We start from the raw sequence: 23,886 nt of genomic DNA on the forward strand, positions 1-23,886 counted from the left end.
AATTCCGTTTCGAAGCCAAACTGAAAATCTAATTAAATTCATGATTAATTTTCTTTTATTTTTATTTACATTAACGTCAGTTGATTAAATATTGAAGTATTTTCCCTTAACAAATATTCTGTTTAAACGTAAATACTATTCTATTATATTAGTGGTTGCAGCTCTAGAGGCCTCTAGGGGCACTTTATAAGTGGATGGGGGGTAAGTAAAACTCCTCCCTCCATTTGCTAATTTACCAGGCTTTATATATGAGAAGCTACATTGTAAATGAGAACCATATCGGTTCAGCGGTTAGCAAGATCCTTCGGTATACACAGACAAACAATGTTACTTTGATGTTACTGTCTTTGTTTTCATTTAGATCTCGGAAACGGCTGGATTAATTTTTAATTTTAAGTTTTATTTAAAAGTCATTAAAGGAAGCCTGCAATAAATACACCGCTTTAACTGCATAGAGTCTGCCACAAGTAGACCCAGTACCCAAATTTTGAATGTTTAATAATCTGATCATGACAACTTTAATATAAAAAATTATCCATTTAATCCTAAATTAACCCATTACAAATATTTTCCTCATATTTTTTCCTATTCATGATCTTAAATAAATTTTCCACAACAGCTACACGAATCCGATCATAATCCGCTGGATTAGAACCGGTTCTGGGCCATACTGAAAAATCATGTATCGTAGCGTATTATATAATTTTCAACAAATACACAGACAGACACATATAGATCCTTTTACTTTATTATAAGGATAATCCAGATTTTTTATTTTTTGTCTGCTGGAGGCTTCGCCCGTAGAGGCCTCTTTTGGGTCGACACTCCCCACCTCAATTTTAATTATAGTTATAAAAAAAATAATTTTTAGGGGGGGGGGGGTTATTCCAGGTGCGATTTCTCTTGTGGTAGTAACCCCCCCTCCCTCTCCAAATAGTTATGAACCTTTCGTGGACCTATGAGAAGCTACCCTGTAAATGAGACCCATATCGGTTCATTGGTTAGCGAGATCCTCTGGTACAAATAAACAAGCAGATAAACATCCTATTACTTTAGTTAAAGGACTATTGAAGGCGATCCAAGCATTTTGTGACTCCGTTTTTGAAAGATTAGAGAAAAACTGAAAAATAGACCTAAAATAGAGAACGCAATATGCTTAGTAGTTATTATAGTTATCGAAATCTTAAGCTTCAAACAAAAAAACCTTACTACTTTAAATAATAGGACTAGCGGATACGCCCCTAGAGGCCTCTAGTGACATTTTTAAATGTTTGTTTTATTAGAAATAATACGTAATATTTCTATGGTGCGTTCAAGTCTCTACGTTAAAAAAAAAAATTTCTGGGGGGATTTTTATTTGGAGGGTTGTGGTACCCTCCCGCAAATAGTTATAAACCTTCCCGGGACCTATGAGAAGCTACCCGGTTAAGGAGAACCCGATCGGTTCAGCAGTTAGCGAGATCCTTCGGTACAGACAAATAGACACACATCCTGTTACTTTATTATAAGGATTACATATTTGCGCAATATAAATCAGTATAAATTTGTTAAATTTAAAAGATCATATTCTTAAAAACTAAATTAAAACAAAATACAGGACAATAAAAAAGACATCCCGTTAGTTTTAATTAAGGATATTGTTCGTTTGTCTGACTATCTGATTCGCTTTGGTGGATGTTGCCTTGCTTGTTCAATTTTAATTTTAAACTCATTCATCGTAAAAATTCAATTAGTTCTTAAGAAAACAATTTTCCTACAAAAAACACGGCCTATTTCATAACTTCCAGAGAGGGAGGGGACATTGGGCTGTTTATTACACTAGTCCCCAAAGTTATTTCCAAAATTGTTTAATAACGAAAGTTATATTTCGTCTGTTAAGAGTTAAATATCAAGTTTTCTCTTAGAGTTGTAAGCATACATTGTAGTTTTAAAAATTTTCGCTAGGTGTCTCCTTTTTTACGTATAAATAATTTAGTTTCAATAATTTACATACATAAAAAAAAATATAATTCTTTTTCTCAAAATTATAAATAATAACTGGTTTTATATGTACAGTATTACAAAAAAAATATTTTAAAAAATAATTAAAACATAATTAGGCAATTGTTTTTTATTAACAAATTCAAATTTTTTTTTGTTTTTTTTATAATGATCTTTAAGATTACTTATAATAATTTAATTTAATAGATTAACTATGTTGTAACCTGGGCATTAGAATACGAGTTAACATTTAACAAACTCAAAGACTTTTCGTTAGTGCTATAACTTTGGAAATTGGGTAACATGTAGAGAGTTTTGGTTGGTTGGTTCCAGTCTATTAGTATCCTAACTTTTCAACCAATAATTGTAATTTATTGAAAAGGTAATTTTTTTGTATCATCATTGGGGATGTTTATCAATTTTTCGTCTATTGTCTTATCCCGTTAGATCCCTGATAACACAAAGAGGTGAAATTTCAATTTATGTTTTTATTTAAAAATTTCTTTACATAACCAAAAAAAATATTTCATTTTAAGGATTTTCTCGTATTCATTCGTATTTTTAACATTTTTAACGCACCCCACTCCCCTAATTGCTTAATTTATTGGATAAAATAGAATTTTAAATAATTGTTAGATAACCATTCTATATGGTAAATTGTCCTCTTAGGATTTTTTTTCAATTTTGAGTACCTTCCACCTGAACAAAACTAGCCGCAGTGCTCGGCCCCCTAGCCGCGGGCGTTCGGCCCCAAAGCCTATAACCTTACCTAACCTGGGGGGGAGGGGGTGCAAAAATTTTCCTAAGAGGATAGCGCCTTTTATTGTTCCTTGTAAACCTAGAAAATTATGGTTTCATAAATATTTTCGGTGGTAAAGTACCAAAGAAAAAGTAAATTAGTTTTCCTTGAAAGAAATTCATTTCTTGTATTCATTCGAATCCGGTAAATGGGAACCGGTTCTCATTCATACGAAAAAACTATGTCTAGCATCGTATTATATCCAGCTTTCTACTAATATATAAATGTACAATCATAAGATTAAAACCAGTTTTTTTAGCCCCGAGGTACCGAAGGCACTGGCTAATCTTATAATTGTACATTCTATATCCGAGGAAGGCTGTATATAATACGATGCGAGAAATAACTAATCCAGTATGGCTTCGAACCTGATTAATATCCGATGGAATATAACGTGTTTCCAGCCATACTGAAAAATCATGTATAACATCGAATTTCAGACAATTTTCAATGAATATTAAAATAAAAATCATAAAATTGATACCAGTTTTGTAACCGGGGGGCATTGAAGTCCCCCCCTCCCCTTATCCGTTTTTTCTATCTCACTTTCTGTGTGTGTAAGATAAAAGGCTATAACTAAGTGACTTTAAATATGGGTACGACACATAACTGAGAGTTGGAATATTTTGGAATATTCGGCCATACTGAAAATTATGACTAGCATCTTATTATAAACAGCTTTCCGTGGATATAAAATGATTGTACAATCATAAGATCAAAACCGTTTTTTTATAATTGTATAATTTTATATTTGCGGAAAGTTGTTTCTCGTATTCATTCGAATCTGGTGGATAGGAAATTGGTTCTCATCCATACGAAAAAACTATGTCTAGCATCGTATTATATCCAGCTTTCTTCGAATGTAAAAATGTACAATCATTCGGCACCTCGGGGCTAAAAAAACTAGTTTTAATCTTATAATTGTACTTTCTATATCCGTGGAAAGCTGTTTATAATATGATGCGAGAAATAACTATTATTATATGCATGCAAGAAATTGTTGTTAAAATGATTTATTCAACTTATGGAAAAAATCATAAAAAATAATAAGAAAAATACAAACAATTAACTAACAAAATGATACACAGATAGCAAATAATCATTAGTACAGTAAGTTAATAACAATGTTTAACAATTTCACAGTGAGTTAGATAGGTTCGATAAATATGATAAGTTAGTTATGAGATTATTAGCAACATAATGTTATAACATATATAATATAATGACACATAGGTTATAATATGGTTAATATCATGATATAATAGTTATTGGATGATAGAAGTTATTGTTTTAGCAGCTAGATTCATATTTCCTCATTTATTGTAGATATTTATCCACTGATAAATGAAGTTTACTATTGTCACTTTTTACACTATATACATAATCCACAAAGACAAATGTCATTGCTTCTCGGTGCTGATTTCTTCTGCAGTATTACCAAGACTTGAAATTTAAAGAGGAAGGTGTCAGGAAACTGCAACTCGTCGACAGCAAGATGCCAAAGTTTCAATTAAGAAACCCTTCATCCATAAATAAAAACGGCTGACGCCTGGCATGGATGTAACCAAGAGATTCATACTGAAAAATCAGGAGTTATTTCAAAATAAATTAGTCATCTCCAACCTAATTTATTTTAAATGTCCAAGATTTACCCATTGTGTGAGTTGTAGTGTTGTGGAGTTTGGTGTCAAATAGCACGCCAATTTGAATTGTGCGTCGGTCAGACTAGAGGAAAGGAAGGTAGGCTCAGGTTAAGGGAAGGTGGGGTATTTTTGTAGATAGGGTGTATAGGGTAGGTGTAAATTTAATCTTCTTGGGCGGGAAAGAGATTTTTTCAATTTGAAAAAAAGCTGGCGTTCATTGAATGGCTTTGGTATGTGGAAATTTCTTCATGATGGTTTCAGTATTCTCACAACTCTATGCTTCACTGGGCTCTTATACATTTATTCAGCCCATATTAATTTTGAGCTGACTGCATAAGTAAGACTGAAAAAATTCAGTAATTCAGTCCTTCACTGGATAAGGTTTGTCAAGACGTCCACACTCCGCCATAGATGCGACATAACTGATGCATGCGAGAAATAACTATTCCTCATATTAAGATTATATTAAGTAATTTAATACAGAGAGAGAGAGAGAGAGAGAGAGAGAGGGGACAATATACTGTTTATCACGCTAGCCCCCAAAGTTTTATAACAATGTTTTCTTATTCGTTGGCATATCAAAATTTGGGACTTTAGTGAATTTAGATTGGTTGGTTTATCAAGTTGAGTGTTTCAAAGGTTTGAAAGGGTATATTTTTTTTAATGTTGAGGGGGGTTAAAATGAGGCCTGGGTTCAATGTTTGAAATTGTTCTCCTTTACAATGTAGCTTCTCATAGGTCCTAGATAGGTTTATTACTACTTTGGGGGAGGGTACCACCCACCACCTACCTAAGAGAAATCACCCTTATACAAAAATGACCTCCACGACCCCTCAAAACTCAAAACTAACCTTAAAAACGAGAAAGGGCCTCTAGGGGCGCAGCAGCTGGTGATACATAAAGTTTGACGAGATATGATATATATTTGATAAGCTGTTATACAATTTACTTATGAGTACCATTTCAAAGTTTTCAAGTTGGGGAGGGGATGCTGGACTTTAAAACCACTGGTACCCAAAGTTTTATACACATGTTCCAGCATTCATAGACTTATAAATTTGGGTACTTTCATCAAATCTTAATTTATAGGCTCAAACAAGCAATGTAAAAACGTTTCAACCAATAATTGTGCTATAATAATACTTTTAATTTGCAGTAGGTGGCAATTTTGTTTATCATCATTGAGGGTGAAATGTATTTTAATTTCTCGTATTCATTCGAATCTGGTGGATAGGAACCGGTTCTCATTCATACGAAAAAACTATGTCTAGCATCGTATTATATCCAGCTTTCTACGAATATAAAAATGTACAATCATAAGATTAAAACCAGTTTTTTAGCCTGTGCTTTCGGCTCCTCGGGGCTAAAAAAACAGGATTTAATCTTATAATTGTACATTCTATATCCGCGGAAAGCTGTTTATAATACGATGCGAGAAATAACTATTAATTTTTTATTTTCTAACTTTTCTGAGAAATAAAAGACTTAAATATATATGTAAATACTGAGGCAAATCTTTTCTATAATTAGGGTCTGTGCGTCCGTTAATATTTACTTAATTAATGGTTAGTTCTTTTAATTAATTTAAGCATGTTAGAATTATCGATTTCAAACTTTGGATAATGATACATATAACATTTGGGTATTGGTATTTAGAAAGCATAGCAACTCTATATTACTTACTAGAAAGTCCGTAGGTCCATTTAAAACATTAAAGCCTTTTTTTTAAATTATCATATTCATCTGATTTTTGGAACAATGATTCCTAGGACAACAAGGTACAATATTATAAGCAAAGCATTTCTATGCATATTAAAGTCCTAAAAATGTATGTATGCCCAAAACTGAATTTATACTTTTAAGGGACAAGATAATGGAGAAAAATTGATGTGCATCTCTAATTATAATAAACAAAATAATCCCTTTTCTAGGTAGAAAAGTTTTGACTATGCAACAATCATTATCTATAATACAAAGTAGCTTGATGTCTGTCCGTCTATCTGTCCGTTCCTTAAGATCTTGAAACCACTGAACCGATTGGATTTTACTCTTCAGGGTATATACCTACTGATCCTGTGGTCGTTTTAGGCTATTTTCTTGGGGGGGGGGCACCCACAACCCCCCAAAAAACAAAAAATAACCCCTCCCCCCCATTTTTTTTTTGGGGGGGGGGGGAAGTTAGTTCACATACAAACTACGAACAGCACCAGTAGTACTTAATTTTAAAAAAAAAGATTAATTACCTCTTAATGGGGAGGTGAAAGGTTCGAATCTCAGCGCGCGTCATAACTAAAGACATAAAAAATGGATCCTTCAGCTACAATTTAGTGGAGCAATATTAATTGTTAGACTAGGGGGAATGCCTTGGTATAAAACAGGCGCAACTCATTACCATGCTCAATTTGGACTTCCACAAAAAGATTGTGCAATAAAAGTGTTGATTGTAGCTGTTACTTTTAGATGTCAAAAATACTTTCTGTAATGGCCATTAAAGTAAAGTGTATTTTGATTAACTTTTTTTGTTTAATATGTTTATATCGAGAATCTATTTTCCAATATGTTCTTAGTAGTCACAGATTAATACCATATTGGATACTAGCGGCTTCGCCCCTAGCCTCTAGGGGCTTCGCCCCAAGAGGTTTGATCAAACCAATTTTCGTATTTTAGATTTAAGATAAAAAAGAAAAAGAAAAAAAAAAATTTTTGGGGTGGGGGATTATTTTTTTTTTTTTGGGGGGGGGGGTTAGTCGACCCCACTATTTTATTTTTAGTTTTAAAAAGAAATTTTTTTTTTTGGGGGGGGGGTATTTTTCATTTTTGGGGGGGTTGGGGGTGTCACACCCCCCAAGAAAATAGTTATAAACCTTCCCGGGACCTATGAGAAGCTACTCTGTAAAGGAGAACCCGATCGGTTCAGCGGTTAGCGAGATCCTTCGCTACAAACAAACAGACAAACAAACAGACAAACAAACAGACAGACATCGTTCTACTTTGTATTATAGAAGACAATAGACGATAAATTGATGTACGACCTCAATGATGATAGACAAAATTTCCCCGTCTGTGTGGATTAAAAGTAAAACTATTGGTTGAAACGTTGGACGCATTCAACTATTTAATGAATCAACTATTTAAAATCTTTAAAGTCAACAAATAAGAAATCGTTTTCATAAACTTTGGTTACTAGTGTAATTAATAGTCCAATGTCCCCTCCCTCCCTAATTAATACCCAACAAGGACAATTATAGAGAAAGAGCTGACTGTCCGTGACGTACGGACGGACCCCTGATATAGAAAAGAGCTTTGCTTTTAAAACGGAGACTGTAATTTCACTAAAAATGTATGTTATTACAAAAAGGGAGTTGAATCCATTTTTATATAAGCAGAAATATAATCTATAATTACGGTTTTGACCCTCTAAAAAACATAATCTATCATTCCACTTTCCCCTGTCTTGGTGATGATATCATCAACGCCGATACAATTTTTGAAATATACCATTCCACTTTCAATAGAGGCGAAACTGGAATGGTACATTTATGTTTACATATCAGCATATTCATAAACATTGATTTTCTTTATAAAAATCGACATAATAGTAATGGTATACAGTTAGGGAGTTGAATCCATTTTTATAGAAGCAGAAATATAATCTATGATTATGGTTTTGACCCTCTAAAACTGTAATCTACCTTTCCACTTTCCCCTCTCTTGGTGAAGATATCTTCAACGCCGATTTTTGAAATGTAAGATTCTACTTTCCCTTCTCTTGGTGAAGATATCTTCAACGCCGATATGATTTTTGAAATGTAAGATTCCACTTTCCCCTCTCTTGGTGAAGATATCTTCAACGCCAATACGATATTTGAAATTTAAGATTCCACTTTTGCCTCTCTTGATGAAGATATCTTCAACAAGAGAGACAAAAGTGGAATCTTATATTTCAAAAATCGTATCGGCGTTGAAGATATCTTCACCAAGAGAGGGGAAAGTGGAAGGGTAGATTACAGTTTTAGAGGGTCCAAACCATAATCATAGATTATATTTCTGCTTCTATAAAAATGGATTCAACTCCCTAACTGGTATATTCTAGTTATTTTTTTTATTTTACTTAAAAAATTTTTTAATTATAAATAGTATTTTATACATTCCTACGATTAACATAATTTTAAAATAGTTTGTATGATTTCAATTATGTCGATGTTAAAAGTGTAAACAACCATTCCAGTTTCCCTCTCTTGAAAGTGGAATGATACATTTCAAAAATCGTATCAGCATTGATGATATCATCACCAAGAGAGGCAAAATTAGAATGGTAGATTACAAAAATCATATCGGCGTTGATGATATCATCACCAAGAAAGGGGAAAGTGGAATGGTAAATTACGTTTTTAGAGGGTCAAAACCGTAATTATCTATAATACAAAGTAGCTTGATGTCCGTCGTCTGTCCGTCTGTCTGTCCGTCTGTCCGTCTGTCTGTCTGTCCCTTAAGATCTCGGTAACCACTGAACCAATCGGATTCTACTCTTCAGGGAATATACCTACTGGTCCTGTGTTGGTTTTAGGCTATTTTCTTGGGGGGTGGGACACCCCCAACCCCCCCAAAAATAAAAAAAATCCAACCCCCCAAATTTTTTTTTTACATTTTTTGTAAAATCTCAGTAACTGCTGATCAATTTGGGCTCTACCCTTCTGGGAATATACCTACTGGTCCTCTGGTGGTTTAAAGCTATTTTCTTGGAGGGTGGGACACCCCAACCCCCCCAAAAATAAAAAAAAATCCCCACTTCCAAAATTTTTTTTTAAATTTTTTTAAAACAAAAACCAGTAATTGGGGTGGGGGAACCCCACTGCAACATGGGGCGAAGCCCCCATGAATCCGACCCCCCCCAAAAAAAATCAAAATATTTTTTTTTAATTTTTGTGTATGCGAATAACCTAGGTCTAATTTTTACGAATTGAAATTTTTGTGTATACGGCACACAACATGGGTTTAATTTGTACAAATTAAAATTTTTGTGCTTAAAGCGCACAACCTGGGTTTAATTTTACCACAGAGTAATTAAACAAAGACTATTTTTTTAAATATTTCTATTAAGGAGGGTTGACTTCCCAAAACTAAATAGGGCGAAGCCCCTAGAGGCTAGGGGCGAAGCCGCTAGTATATTATATTTCTGCTTATACGAAAATGGATTCAACTCCCTAACGGTATAAGGATGGTATAAATAAACATTAAATACACCAACCCCATAACAATTATTTCTTAATGTGAGAAATGGCTATGATAGCCTCCATATACTATATTTGTGATAGAGTTTTAATTAAAGTAGATATCATTTTTAAATGGGAAATTATAAGATAAAAAGTTACTTTTTAAAGCTATTTGTAGTAAAAAAAAATTTTCTCTTCAAAATTAATATTTAAAATTTAAAAAAAAATATTATTATTTTCTGTCTGTCTTTCTGTCTGTCTGTCTGTCTGTCTGTCTGTCTGTCTGTCTGTCGGTCTGTCTGTTTGTCTGTCTGTCGGTCTGTCAGTCTGTCTGCCTGTCTGTCTGTCTGTCTGTCTGTCTGTCTGTCTGTCTGTCTGTCTGTCTGTCTGTCTGTCTGTCTGTCTGTCTGTCTGTCGGTCTGTCGGTCTGTCGGTCTGTCGGTCTGTCAGTCTGTCAGTCTGTCTGCCTGTCTGTCTGTCTGTCTGTCTGTCTGTCTGTCTGTCTGTCTGTCTGTCTGTCGGTCTGTCGGTCTGTCAGTCTGTCTGCCTGTCTGTCTGTCTGTCTGTCTGTCTGTCTGTCTGTCTGTCTGTCTGTCTGTCTGTCTGTCTGTCTGTCTGTCTGTCTGTCTGTCTGTCTGTCTGTCTGTCTGTCTGTCTGTCTGTCTGTCTGTCTGTCTGTCTGTCTGTCTGTCGGTCTGTCGGTCTGTCTGTCTGTCTGTCTGTCTGTCTGTCGGTCATGCTTCTTCTTGAAAATCTCTTGCAGTTTTTGTATATTTTTAATTGTAATGAGAACTGAACATCTGATCTATAATTCACTTTGTCTGTTTGTCCATTACGTGAATTTTTTGTGCTTCGCTACTTTTTAAAACTTTTTTTTTCAGAATGATTATGAATAACAGTAAAGAAAGACAGGGAGGAGGGGTCATTGGGCTGTTTATTTTCACTAGTACCCAAAGTTGTATCAAATTGTTTACTTTGGAGACTTTTATTGGATTTTTAATATGAGTGTCCAAACGTTTTAACCACAAATTTGTAATCTGCAGAGAGGGTAATTGTGTGTGTCATCATTGGGGATCTGAACAACAATTTATTGTCCATTGTCTTATCCCTTTAGATCCCTGGATGAATAAAAGTTTTTGGTTAAAACTTTATCAATTATCATTTCTGTGACGTCCTAACTAAATTCTTTAATAGGAATATTTAAAAACCTTTCTATCCATCAATTAAAAAATGTTTTAGAGAATAGTAGAAATCTTTTTCTCGTATTCATTCGAATCCGGTGGATAGGAACCGGTTCTCATCCATACGAAAAAACATGTCTAGCATCGTATTATATCCAGCTTTCTACGAATATAAAAATGTACAATCATAAGATTAAAACCAGTTTTTTTAGCCGGTGCCTTCGGCACCACGAGGCTAAAAAAACTAGTTTTAATCTCATAATTGTACATTCTATATCAGCGAAAAGCCGTTTATAATACGATACGAGAAATAACTGTTCTATCCATCAATTAAAAAAACGTTTTAGAGAGTAGAAACCTTTTTTTAATACATAGAGGCAATATTTTTTTTAAAGAAAAAATAAATCAAATTAGTATGTTTAAATTAAACGTACGGAATAAAAAAAATATTTTAGAGTTGCTACGCTTTTTAAACCATACCTAACTAATACAAAAATCAGCATGCAAAGTTTCAAATTGATAGGACAATTCTAACATGCTTAGTTTTACGAAAAGAGCCGTCCGATACGGACGTACGGACAAAGCGACCCTAACTATAGAAAAACTTAGCTTTGAAAAATGACTTTTACAGCTTAAACTTCAAAATTTTCTCTTTTTAACACTTTCAGCGTTTTTCCTGAAAGTGCCTTGTGTAACATTGAAAGCCCACCCCCATTTCTTATTTTTTTTGAATAAATTGAAATTAAGGGGGGATGATAGTATGTCGTTTGTTTGTTTATTATCTAGATCTGGTTAGGTTAGGTCAGATTGGGTACTGGGTAGTCCCGTAGAGCTAGGACACTGCAGGTTTAGAACCCACATGGTTAGGGCCCGCTAAAAATGGAAATTTAGCTGTTTAATAGTTATTTCTCGCATCGTATTATAAACAGATTTCCGCGGATATAGAATGTACAAATATAATATTAAAACCAGTTTTTTTAGCCCCAGGGTGCCGAAGGCACCGGCTAAAGAAACAGGTTTACATTTTATATTCGTAGAAAGCTGGACATAATACGATGCTAGACATAGTTTTTTGGATGAAAACCGGTTCCTATCCACCGGATTCGAATAAATACGAGAAAATATTTACTAAAAACCATCCGCAACTAAAATTGAAAACTCTTTTTATTTCGAGGTTAGCCCGATCTAAACATATGAAATAAAAAAAAACATACTTCATTAAAAATAGGATCTTTTTAGGTAGGGGGGGTGGGGGGTAATTTTCTTTATGAAGCTATTTCTCTTGTGAGGGTGGTCATACAATCCCCCAAAATAGTTATTAACCTTTCAAGGACCAATAATATTGGAAGCCTGGCTGTAAAGGAGAACCATATCGGTACAGTGGTAAGCGAGATACTTCGGTATGAACAGAGGGACTAACAGACACCCTAGTAGTTTCTGTAAGGAATATCTATCTATTTACTTCTCTTAAAGAGTAATTATTTTATTACTATATCCTAAGTCCTCTATCTCTCTTTCTTTTTCCCTCTCTCTTTTTGTCTCTCTCTCTCTCTTTCATATATCGCTCTCTTTCTCTCTCTCTTTCTCTCAATCTCTCTCTCTGTGTACGTGTCTCTCAGTCTCTGTCTCTCTTTCTCTCTCTCTCTCTGTCTCTCTCTCTGTCTGTCTCTCTCTCTGTCTCTCTCTCTCTCTCTATCTCTCTCTCTCTATCTCTCTCATCTCTCTTTTCCTCTCTCTCTCTCTCTCTCTCTCTCTCTCTCTCACTCTTTCTCTTTCTCTCTCTCTCTCATCTCTCTCTCTCTTTAATTCTCTCTCACTATCTCGGAAAACTAGTACTGTAGAACGCTGTTGGAAGAAATTTTATATTTATCGGACCATCAATTAGTTGGTATCAAAACTTGAACAGGTTATGGGATCTCTCTCTTTGTTAAATATTTAATAATAAACAAGTGTTTTCTTAATATACTAGCGGCTGCGCCCTTAGCCTATAGGGGCGTTGTGTTTGTAAAGGTAGAAAAGAGCAGAAAATAGCCTAAAACCATCCCGAGATTTAAATAAAAATTAATTGAATTGCCTAAAACCAACCCAGGACATATGTGAAGGTTCTATTAAATGGAGAACCCAATCGGTTCAGTGGTTATTAAGATCTTAAGCTACAAACAAAATACCTTACTACTTTTTAATAGGACTAGCGGCTTCGCCCCTAGCCTCTAGGGGCTTTGCCCCAAGAGGTTTGATCAAACTAATTTTTCGTGTTTTAGTTTTGTAAAAAAATAAAAAAAAAATTTGGGAGGGGAGGGGGGTATTTTTAATTTTTTTGGGAGTTAGGGGTGTCCCACCCCCCAAGAAAATAGTTATAAACCTTCCCGGGACCTATGAGAAGCTACCCTGTAAATGAGAACCCGATCAGTTCAGCGGTTAGCTACAAACAAACAGACAGATATACAAACAAACATCGTTCTACTTTGTATTATAGATATAATACTAACAGCTATGTTCCTGTAGGCTGGGGGAAGGTGGGAAGGCGAGACCTTGATGTACATACACAATTATGATAGATAAAGTTACCCTTTATGTAGAGTAAAATTATGGTTGAAAAGTTTGAATACTGTTGGAACTAGTTTGAACCAATCAATTAAGATTTTATCAAAAGTACCTAAAGTTTTAATTCAGCCAGAGTGATTGTAAAACATTGGGTACCAACATATTTTACAGACAAATGCCCCCCCTCCCTCCTTATATCCTTATAATAAAGTAACAGGATATTTGTTTGTCTGTGTGTCTGTTTGTACCGAAGGATCTCGCTAACCGCTGAACTGATATGGTATTCCTTTACAGAGTAGCTTCTCATAGGGCCTGGGAAGAATTATAGCTATTTTTGGAGGAGGGTACCACCACCCTACCAAGAGAAAGCGCAACAAAAAAAAACGCAACCCTGCGGAGATTTTTGGTACTATCGGAGAAAAAAATATTTTCGTTAAATAGCTGATTTTAACTATTTTACGTGTCCCTAGAGGCCTCTAGGGGCGTAGCCGCTAGTATATAATATAATATTTCAGTAATGGTTTTATAATTACTTGGATGTTGTACCAGATTTTCATATACTCGGATAAAGTGATGCTCGCAGCTGACCAAAATAACGATACCCACCATTTACGCTCTTATCCCCTCCCCTCCTTATGGATGAACAAACAGACCAATAAATAACTTACATATTAGCAAGGTAAGTTGACGATAAATTCCCCTGTGAATATATCCACATATATCCTATATCCATTGTTTTAGTGTGAAGTGAAATTTAAACAAAAATAAAATAAATTTGAGCAGGTATTGTAGATCAATCAGTGAATTATTAATTTATCATTCAGTAGGGGATAAGACAATGAATGATGAATTTATATACATCCCAAATAATAATAAACAAAATTACCCCTTTTAATATAGAATATAATTATTTGTTGAACTGTTTGGACACTGCTAATTCGTAATATTTGGGTCAGGTTTTGACTTCCAACCTTAGTGACTTTTATTGAATTTTGATTAGTTAGTTCATTTAGTTGAGTGTCAAAACATTACAACCACGCAATTTTAATCTATAGAAGAAGTAATTTTGTGTATAATCATTGGGGATGTACATCAATTTATAAGCTATTGTCTTATCCCTTTAGAGTCTGGTGTAATTTTTCAGAATGAATGAAACTGATGAGAATGGATCTAGTGTAGAGGCAATTATTAACCAGTTCAGTTCAAATCAAAAGGTATGCAATTCAGAAAATACGTGTCCTTGTCGTAGACGGACAAAGCGTCTCAAAAATCAGCAATGTGACGTCATAAAAATGAGGGAGATGAGAGAAGAAGTGGGAAAGAAAACCCCTAAAAAAGAGATGGATAATCCCTCATTTTTATGACTTCACATGGCTCATTTTTGAGACACTTTGTCCCGCTACTATGCAATTGAGAAAATACGTGTCGTTGTCGTAGAGGGACAAGGGGCTTCAAAAATCAGCCATGTGACGTCTTAAAAATGAGGGAGATTAGAGGAGAAGTTTTTTATAATACTTTTTAGACAACAACTTTTCGTATGATGTTATTATCCTATTCATCTGATTTTTGGAATAATGATTCCTAGGACAACAAAGTTTTAAACATTTATATTCTGATTATTCAGTTCTGGAATAAAAAAAGAGGTTTTTAAAGTTTAAAGGGGATAAGCAACCATTTACTCCCACCCACAATTTTATTGTTACTAGCGGCTACGCCCCAGAGGCTTCTAGGGTTACTTGAGGAGGAGGAAATTTTTTTCATGAGAGGGTAGTGGGGGTCGACCATACCTCCCCCCTCATTTCTAAATATTTTTTTGGGGGGGGTTATTTTTTTCCAGGGGCGATTTCTCTTGTGAGGGTGGTTTAGAAAGAAGAACCATATCGGTTCAGCGGTTAGCGAGATCCTTCGGTACAAACATACATACAAACAAACAGACAAACAGATAGACATCCTGTTGCTTTATTTTAAGGATTGCTGTTAATTAAGGCATGTAAGAATTGTCCTATCGATTTCAAACTTTGCATGATGATTCCTGGTAACAGTTAGGTACTATTTGGAAAGCAAAGAAACAAAAAAGTCTGTATATCCATTTTAAACATGATTATTTTTATTTTTATAAGCCATATGCACCGGCAAAAAAAAATGATTTTAATTTTTTGATTGTACATTTTTATAATCCTAGAAAACTGGATATATTTCGATGTTCTACATAATTTTTCAGTATAGCTGAGAGTCGGTTCTAATCCACCGGATATTAATCGGTTTTGAAGCGATACTGGGAAAGATCTGACTCACTTTTCCAAGAACGAAACTCAAAACATTTTATCGGTGTTTACAAAATGGTCCAAAATATCTTATAATAGATAAATAGCAAAATAAATAAAAATCTTTTCTTGCCATGATTCAAAAAATCAACTAGTTACCTAAAAATTGATGATTTTAAACATTTTATCTGACATAAAAAAATAGTGGAAATAGTATGCAGTAATTAAAATGCATACTACATAGTATATTTTTTGGGAATAGTATGCATAGTATGCAAAAATAGTGGAAAAAGTGGAAATAATATAATTGAGGCCAGCATGCATATCATAAAAGCGAAGCCAAACAAATCATATAGAAGAAGAGTTAATTAAGTTTTATGCCCAATCGTTCTATTAATCACCCATATAAAATTCGAATTCGTTAGATATCATTTCATAAAAATTTCCATATAAATGTTAAAAGTTGACGTACACTTCCTGGTAATAATTATTGATTTGCCTTGCATTTTATAATACCTAATTGTTATAGGAGTCATCATGCAAGGTTCTGAAATTTTGTTGGGCAATTCTTCCTAAAAACTAAAATATAAAATGAAATAACTCTTTTTAAAAAATGGATATATTGTTACATGAAATTAATTTTCATATTTTCATGTTATCTAATATAGTGAAACTTGCAGCAGGCTGAAAAAAACATTCCCCCTTTTTAACTCATACCGTCCACTACTAATGTATGTAACTGACCAAAATACGAGTTGTATGTTAGCAAGCTAAATAGAGTATAGACGACAATTTTTCCCCTGTCATAATATCCACGTATATTCTACATCCATTGCATTGGTTTAAAAGATGAATATCTAATCTTGCTAACTGAAATATTTTGTACTTTTGACCAGGGATCTAAAGGGATAAGAAAATGACCGATAAATTGATGTACAACGTACATGATGCTAAACAAAACTACCCCATTTGTAGATTACAATTAATAGTTGAAACGTTTCGAGACTCAACTTAATGAACCAACCAACCAAAAGTTGTTGAGACAACGAATAAAATACGTTGGGAAATTTAGGAACTTTTGAAGTGAATAAGAATTTCACTATGAGAATTAATTTACAGCAGTTTGACTTAAGAATGGCGTTTGATTATATTTTTAAATGTAAATTGTACGGGTATCCAAATGGAAAATGTTTTCTCGTATTCATTTGAATCCGGTGGATAGGAACCGGTTCTCATGAATACGAGAAAACTATGTCTAGCATCGTATTATATCCAGTTTTCTACGAATATAGAAATGTACAATCATAAGATTAAAACTAGTTTTTTTAGCCGGTGCATTCGGCACCACGGGGCTAAAAAAACTAGTTTTAATCTTATAATTGTACATTCTATATCCGCGGAAAGCCGTTTATAATACGATACGAGAAATAACTATTCTCGTATTCATTCGAATCCGTTGGATAGGAACCGGTCCATACGAAAAAACTATATCTAGCATCGTATTATATCCAGCTTTCTACGAATTTAAAGATATACAATCATAAGATTAAAACCAAGTTTTCTAGCCGGTGCCTTCGGCACCTCGGGGCTAAAAAAAACTAGTTTTAATCTTATAAATGTACATTCCATATCCGCGGAAAGCCGTTTATAATAACTATTTTAATTTGTTGACCTAAAAAAATTTGGTTCTTTTTATTAAATTTGAATTGGTTAATTCAAGCCAGCAGTGTCCAAACTTTTCAACCCATAATTTCAAGATGGGATAATTGTCTTATCCATCAATATATATTACTAGCGGCTACGCCCCTAGAGGCCTCTAGGGGCACTTGAGGAGGGGGGAATTAAATTGGATAACCCAATTTCCTAATTTTGATTTGAAAAGAAAAAAAAAATTTAGGGGGGAGGAATTTTTTTTATGGGGAGGGGGGGAGGTTGCTTCCACAGTTTTAATTTTAGTTAAAAAAATAAATTGAAAAATAATTTTTCTAGGGGCGATTTCTTTTGGGAGGGTGGTGGAACCCTCCCCCAAAATAGTTATAAACCTTCCCAGGACCTATGAGAAGCTACCCTAATAAGGAGAACCCAATCGGTTCGGCGGTTAGCGAGATCCTTCGTTACAAACAAACAGACAGACATACATCGTTCTACTTTGTATTATAGATATATATATGACCCAATAAAGTAGGGAACAACTAAAATGGTACCCATAGTTTTATATACACGTTCTCTCCTTAGTTGGCTTGACAACTTTGAGTACTGTGTTTCCTGGGACCTGTTATACTATTTTTTTCCATATCTTTTCTTCTCTGGAGTGACCGTATTTTTCAACACAGGAATCAATAGATATGTTAATTAAAAAAACTTTTTAAAATCGAAGCTTATACAATTACATAAACAAGGATGACAAAATCCATAAAAGCAAAGCAGGACGGACAAACGAACAATAACTCTGGTAGAGTGTCAAAACTTAAGAAGCAAAATTGCTTAATTACAGGATGCAGTAAAAGGACATACTTTTAATTTTAGGATTTGAATATACATAGAGATACCTTGTTGTCCAAGGAATCGTTATTTAAAAATCATATGAATAAGATAACTATATCATACAAAAAGTTAAAAATGTTTTAAATGAACGTACGGACATTTTGGTGATGGGTATAGAGTTGGTATGCTTTCTAAATCGTAAAAAATATGTTTTGGGAATCTTCATGCAAAGTTCAAAATCGATAGGACAATTCTAACCCTAGAGGCACTTAAGTGGAGGGAGGGGGTGAATTCGACAACCCTATTTTTCAACCATTAATTTTAATCTACAGTAGGGGTAATTTTGTGTATCATCATTAGGGATGTACATCAATTTATCGGCCATTGTCTTATCCCTTTAGATCCCTGTCAAGTTGACCAGATATAATTTAACTTTGATAAATTTTGTTGAACTTTTAAAAACTTTTAGTTTTTCCAATCTTGGATCCACAGTTTAGTGGAATTGTTAAGAAGTAGCATGGAGATAAAAAGATAAGACAATGGACGAAAAACTAATGTACATCTCCAATAATGATACTCAAAATTACCCCTTCTCTAGATTACATTTAGTGGTTGAAACGTTTGGACAGACAATTTAAAGAACCAACCAATAAAAATCTCCAAAGTTATTAGGCCAACGATTAAGAAAACGTTATTATAAAACTTTTAGGACTAGTGTAATAAACAGCCCATCGCCCTACCTCACTGAAAAGTAGAAAGTGGGCGATCACAAAATCGCAAGAAATTTCCATTATCTCACTTTGCCAAGTAGTACGGATTTTTGGCTGCAAAGCAAGCAGAAGAGGATTGAAAATTGAAATTAAGAGATCAAGCCCTTCTCTCTTTTTGACTTACACAAGTTTTACTCCTATGTAAACCCTGTGCACACCACTGTATAAGGATCCAGGGAGGGAGGAGACATTGGGCTGTTTATTACACTAGTCGGGTACAGGATGCCAGCAAACCTGGCAGGGTGATCCAGGTAAAGAGCAAAAATATTTTTTTTTGACTTAAACATAGCAATTTGTGTTATCAAAATACCCTCTAAAAGTACATCCTCATATAAAATAAGGTTGTTCAAGTAAATTTTAGATTCCAGGTATGATCCTGGTCTCTTTAGAAATCTTTAAAAGGCTTCTGTGACTTCGTCTCTTTTTAGGTCGAAAATTCCCTATTAAATAGGGAACATGCACAAATTTTTTATAGCCCTCAAGTTCTAATACGAGCTGAGATAAAAGGTAGTGGATGCGTTAAATGCCCCCCCCCCCCTCCCCGAAAGATTAAGGTGCGGCAAAAGGCCCGACCGTTAAGGGTTAATAGTTGATTATGCTACTTTGTTGTCAAAAAGTTTCAGCATCTATCTTTTATAGGAGCCGAGAAAACCACGTCTCCCAATCTCCGTGTCTTACAGACATTTTGTAGTATACTAATAAAAGTCCCCAAAGTTGATTAGCCATCGAAAAAGAAAACGTTATTATATAACTTTGGGGACTAGATGTGTAATAAATAGCCAAATGTCCCCCTTACTCCCTGGTAGATCTGCTATAAACTTTCTATTATTTTCAGGCAATATCAAATCCAGTAGTTTACGCGCTACTTGTAATTTTCTACTCTTTGGAGGTCGTTGTAGGAGGTAAGTTATCTATCTACCAGTTGATGCGCCTCTAGCCTCTAGGGTAGGGTGGATATGTCAGAAAAAAGCCTAAAACCAGGACAACACATATATAAACCTACCCTGAAAAGAATTACCCATTTGGACTATCTATCTATCTATCTATCTATCTATCTATCTATCCATTCATATGTCTATCTATATATCTATAATCTAACGATCTATCTATCTATCCATCTATCTATCTATCTATCTATCTATCTATCTATCTATCTATCTATCTATCTATCTATCTATCTATCTATCTATCTATCTATCTATCTATCTATCTATCTATCTATCTATCTATCTATCTATCTATCTATCTATCTATCTATCTATCTATCTATCTATCTATCTATCTATCTATCTATCTATCTATCTATCTATCTATCTATCTATCTATCTATCTATCTATCTATCTATCTGTCTATCTATCTATCTATCTATCTATCTATCTATCTATCTATCTATCTATCTATCTATCTATCTATCTATCTATCTATCTATCTATCTATCTATCTATCTATCTATCTATCTATCTATCTATTTTCAGTGGCTGGAAATTTATTAGTAATCATAGCAGTGGGAAGAAAGAAACAAATGCAAACTCCCAGGTAGTGTCATAGTCAGTTTTCCGCGGATAGCTAAACTAAAAATTATAAGATTAATCCCAGTTTTATTGGCCAAAGGCCCGGGCCAACAAAAATAATATTAACTCTATGTTGTTATATATCATAACCCGGGTAAAAATGTCTATAATACGATATGATATATGTTTTTTTTTTAATATTACTGAAAACCGGTTCTAATCCTGCATATATTTATCGTTTCCCAAGCCTATAACATAAAGTAATAACATTTCAATAACTACTGAACCGATTGAAATCTCCTTTTCAAGGACACTTCACATAGGTCACATGCTATTTGTTTTTTTAGATTTAAGCCCTGGGGTGGTTTTAGACTATTTCACTAGCCCCTTCTTACGAATAAGATGCCAGGGGTGCAGCCGCTAGTTATGAAACAAATAACAAAGGTTTAAGACAATAAATTTATCTCAAAATTATAAAATAATTACCCATCCTCTTGTATATAAAAAAAATATATTGGTTGAAAAGTTAGAAATCAGATGTACTGAATTTTAGTTTCCTAAAATGTACCTAGCTTCCGCGTCCTATCTCAATATTTACTACTAGCTAAAAAAGGTTCAAACTTCAAAAAAGAAAATTTGAATGTAAAATGTTTAAATCGTTTATAATTATATCGCTTTTCCCTTCGACCGGAGTAGCTGAAAATAGCGTTTGCACTGTACAACTTTGGAAATTAGGCAAGAAATAGGAAATCCATTTTCAGCACATCTTAAATCAAGATTATCAAAGTACCCAAAATTTGAACGAGTAAGGAAACTTTAGTCCCCATTCTTATTTGAAATAATTCTCCACTTATATGTAACTTATGGACATACTTGTTATTGTTAACCTAAAAAAGTTCTCAATGGATTATTTTTTTTTCTCCAAACCCTTAAAAGTGATGTAATTAGCTTATTGTTGGATAATTTTCATTGGAATTTACAGGGATCTAAAGGGATAAGACATCTCCAATGATGATACAAAAAGATACCCCCTCTGTAGATTATAATTAGTGGTTGAAAAGTTTGGACACACAACTTAATGAACCAACAAATGAAATTTAAAAAAAGTCCCCAAAGTTGTTAAGTTCTTAACAATAAGAAAATTTTATTATAAAACTTTTGGGGACTGGTGTAATAAGCAACCCAATGTCCCCTCCCTCCCTGGGTAAAGAACAAATAAAAATTGTATTGTGATATAATTAGTTTTTGGTTAGGATATTTGGTGATGGGGAGATTGGTTACAATTCATAGTACTTTACATTGGTATACATATATTTTTATATATATATCTATAATGCAAAGTAGAGCGATGTCTGTTTGGATTTTGATAACTGCTGAATCGATCAGGTTCTCCATAACAGGGTAGCTTCTCATAGGTCCCAGAAAGGTTTATAACTATTTTGGGGGAGGGTACCACCAACCTCCCAAGAGAAATCGCCCCTAGAATAAAATTACCTCCCCCCCCAAAAAAATATCTAAACTAAATAAAAAAATTGCGGTTGGGAGGAGAGGTCAATCCCCCCCCCCAAAAAAAAAAGTCAGCTTTTTTTAAAAATCTAAATTAAAAAAATGGATTTTAGGATTCAACTCCCCCCTCCTCAAGTGACACTGGAGGCCTCTAGGGGCATATCTATATATTAGCGATTACGAAACTAGAAGCCTCTATGGGCACTTTAGGTGAGAGGGGGAATAGACCCCCCCCTCCCAATATTTTTAATTTGAGTTTAAAAAAAAATAAGTAAAGAAAAATATTTTTTTTAGCGAGTCATTAGTTATCGGGAGATTGGAGTTACCCTCCCCTCAAAAAGCTAAAAACCTTTCATGGATATTAAAGAAGCTTCACTGTCTGTAAAGGAAAACCACATTGGTGTAGTGGTTAGCGAGATCCTTCGCTACAGACAAAAAAAGCTTACTACTTTACATAAAACGATACTTAATATTTATTTATTACCATATATTTTATATGGGCATATTATATATACACAGTTTTTAGCGTCTGAAGCCCATATTTCTCAATAAAATATTAAAAGATGCATATATCCTTGTTCTCTATAGATTTCCACATACGGAGATGTGAAAATATTTTTTTTACATCATTGAACAGCAGAGATTTTTAGAGCTAAAGTTTGAAAAAGTTCAGCTGTTAGCAATTTTCTTCGCTACAGACAACAAAAATCCTACTACTTTATACAAAAGGAGTAGTAAATTCTCCCAAAGACCCTAATGATGCAGATGGTTTTATTCCCCCAAAGAATCTTAAACAGACAGTGAAACGGACAGATATTTTTCATTCAATCATATATTTTTGAAGAAAAAATGGGTATAGTCCCATTCGTGGCAACGCACCTTAATTTTCTTATTCATATTTTTCTCAGTAGCTTTTCTCCTATTGCTAGCCCCTGCGGGGGGCTCTAACCCTGTGGGGCAATCACCTAATCCAATATTACCTAACCTAACCTAAAATAACCTATAAAAAGCCATTTTAGAAATACGACGAATCGCCCCTTAAGGAACAACGATAGGGACTATTCCCAAAAAAATTAGTGTACATACTGAACTGATACCATTTTACATTTACCAAAAACTTATAAGAACAAAAATTACAGAATAGTTATTTATCGCATCGTATTATAGACAGCTTTCCGGGGATTGTAAAATTGTAAATTATAAAATAAATTCCAATTTTGTTGTCCTGGATAGGCTTAAAACCTGGGGCAACAAAAATAATAAATAATTTTTCTATAATACACTACGATACATGGTTTTTAGTATGACTCAAAACCGGCCCTAATCCAGCGGATATTAATCGGTTTTGAAGCCATACTAGAAAAAAAATTATGCTGTGATAAGAATTCTTTTATAGCATGGCACTTGACTCGGTGTTGAAGGGATAGTCTACTGGAGGATTAATTATTTGAATCTCAATAATGTAATTAAATGAAAATGTAGGGAGGGAGGGGACATTGGACTGTAAATTACATTGGTATATTTTGATTGGTTTGGTGCAAACATTTTAACCAATAATTTTAATTTAATCAATTTAAATTAATTCAATTTTATTTTTAAAAAGAAAAAGTTTCTAAAATATGAACCTTCTCTGGACCAATGAGAAGCGACATTGAAAAGGAAAACCATATTGGTTCAGCGGTTAGCGAGATCTTACTATAGAAATAAAGAGACATCCCTTTACTTTTATATCTAGATTTACTATGATTCCTATTCTGTATTTATTCATTATTATTTATTCAGTAGAAAACTTCTTGACAAAAGTGTATTAATATTCTATATAATATATAAGTAAAATAACATGATGCTTGTCTGTCTGTCTGTCTCTACCGAAGGATCTCACTAACCGCTAAACCGATATGGTTCTCCTTTACAGAGTAGCTTTTCATAATACTATATCTACTAGCAGTTACGCTTTAGCATCTAGGGGATCTATAATCGAATGTATATG

General features: G+C 33.9%; 1 protein-coding gene across 1 annotated transcript in view; it reads left to right on the forward strand.

The window, feature by feature from the left end:
• Nucleotides 1–14,508: 14,508 nt before the first annotated feature.
• Nucleotides 14,509–23,886, forward strand: part of LOC145330446 (neuropeptide F receptor-like) — an 88,663-nt gene continuing 79,285 nt past the window's right edge. The window contains exons 1-3 of the mRNA XM_080175080.1: nt 14,509–14,574; nt 19,714–19,780; nt 20,355–20,415. Of these exons, the coding sequence (XP_080031206.1) occupies nt 20,402–20,415 (14 nt within the window). The 5' untranslated portion in view covers nt 14,509–14,574; nt 19,714–19,780; nt 20,355–20,401. The remainder of the gene's footprint in view (nt 14,575–19,713; nt 19,781–20,354; nt 20,416–23,886) is intronic.

This window comes from Acartia tonsa, chromosome 10 (assembly GCF_053477335.1).
Source record: "Acartia tonsa isolate MP-2025a chromosome 10, ASM5347733v1, whole genome shotgun sequence".
NCBI lineage: Eukaryota > Metazoa > Arthropoda > Copepoda > Calanoida > Acartiidae > Acartia > Acartia tonsa.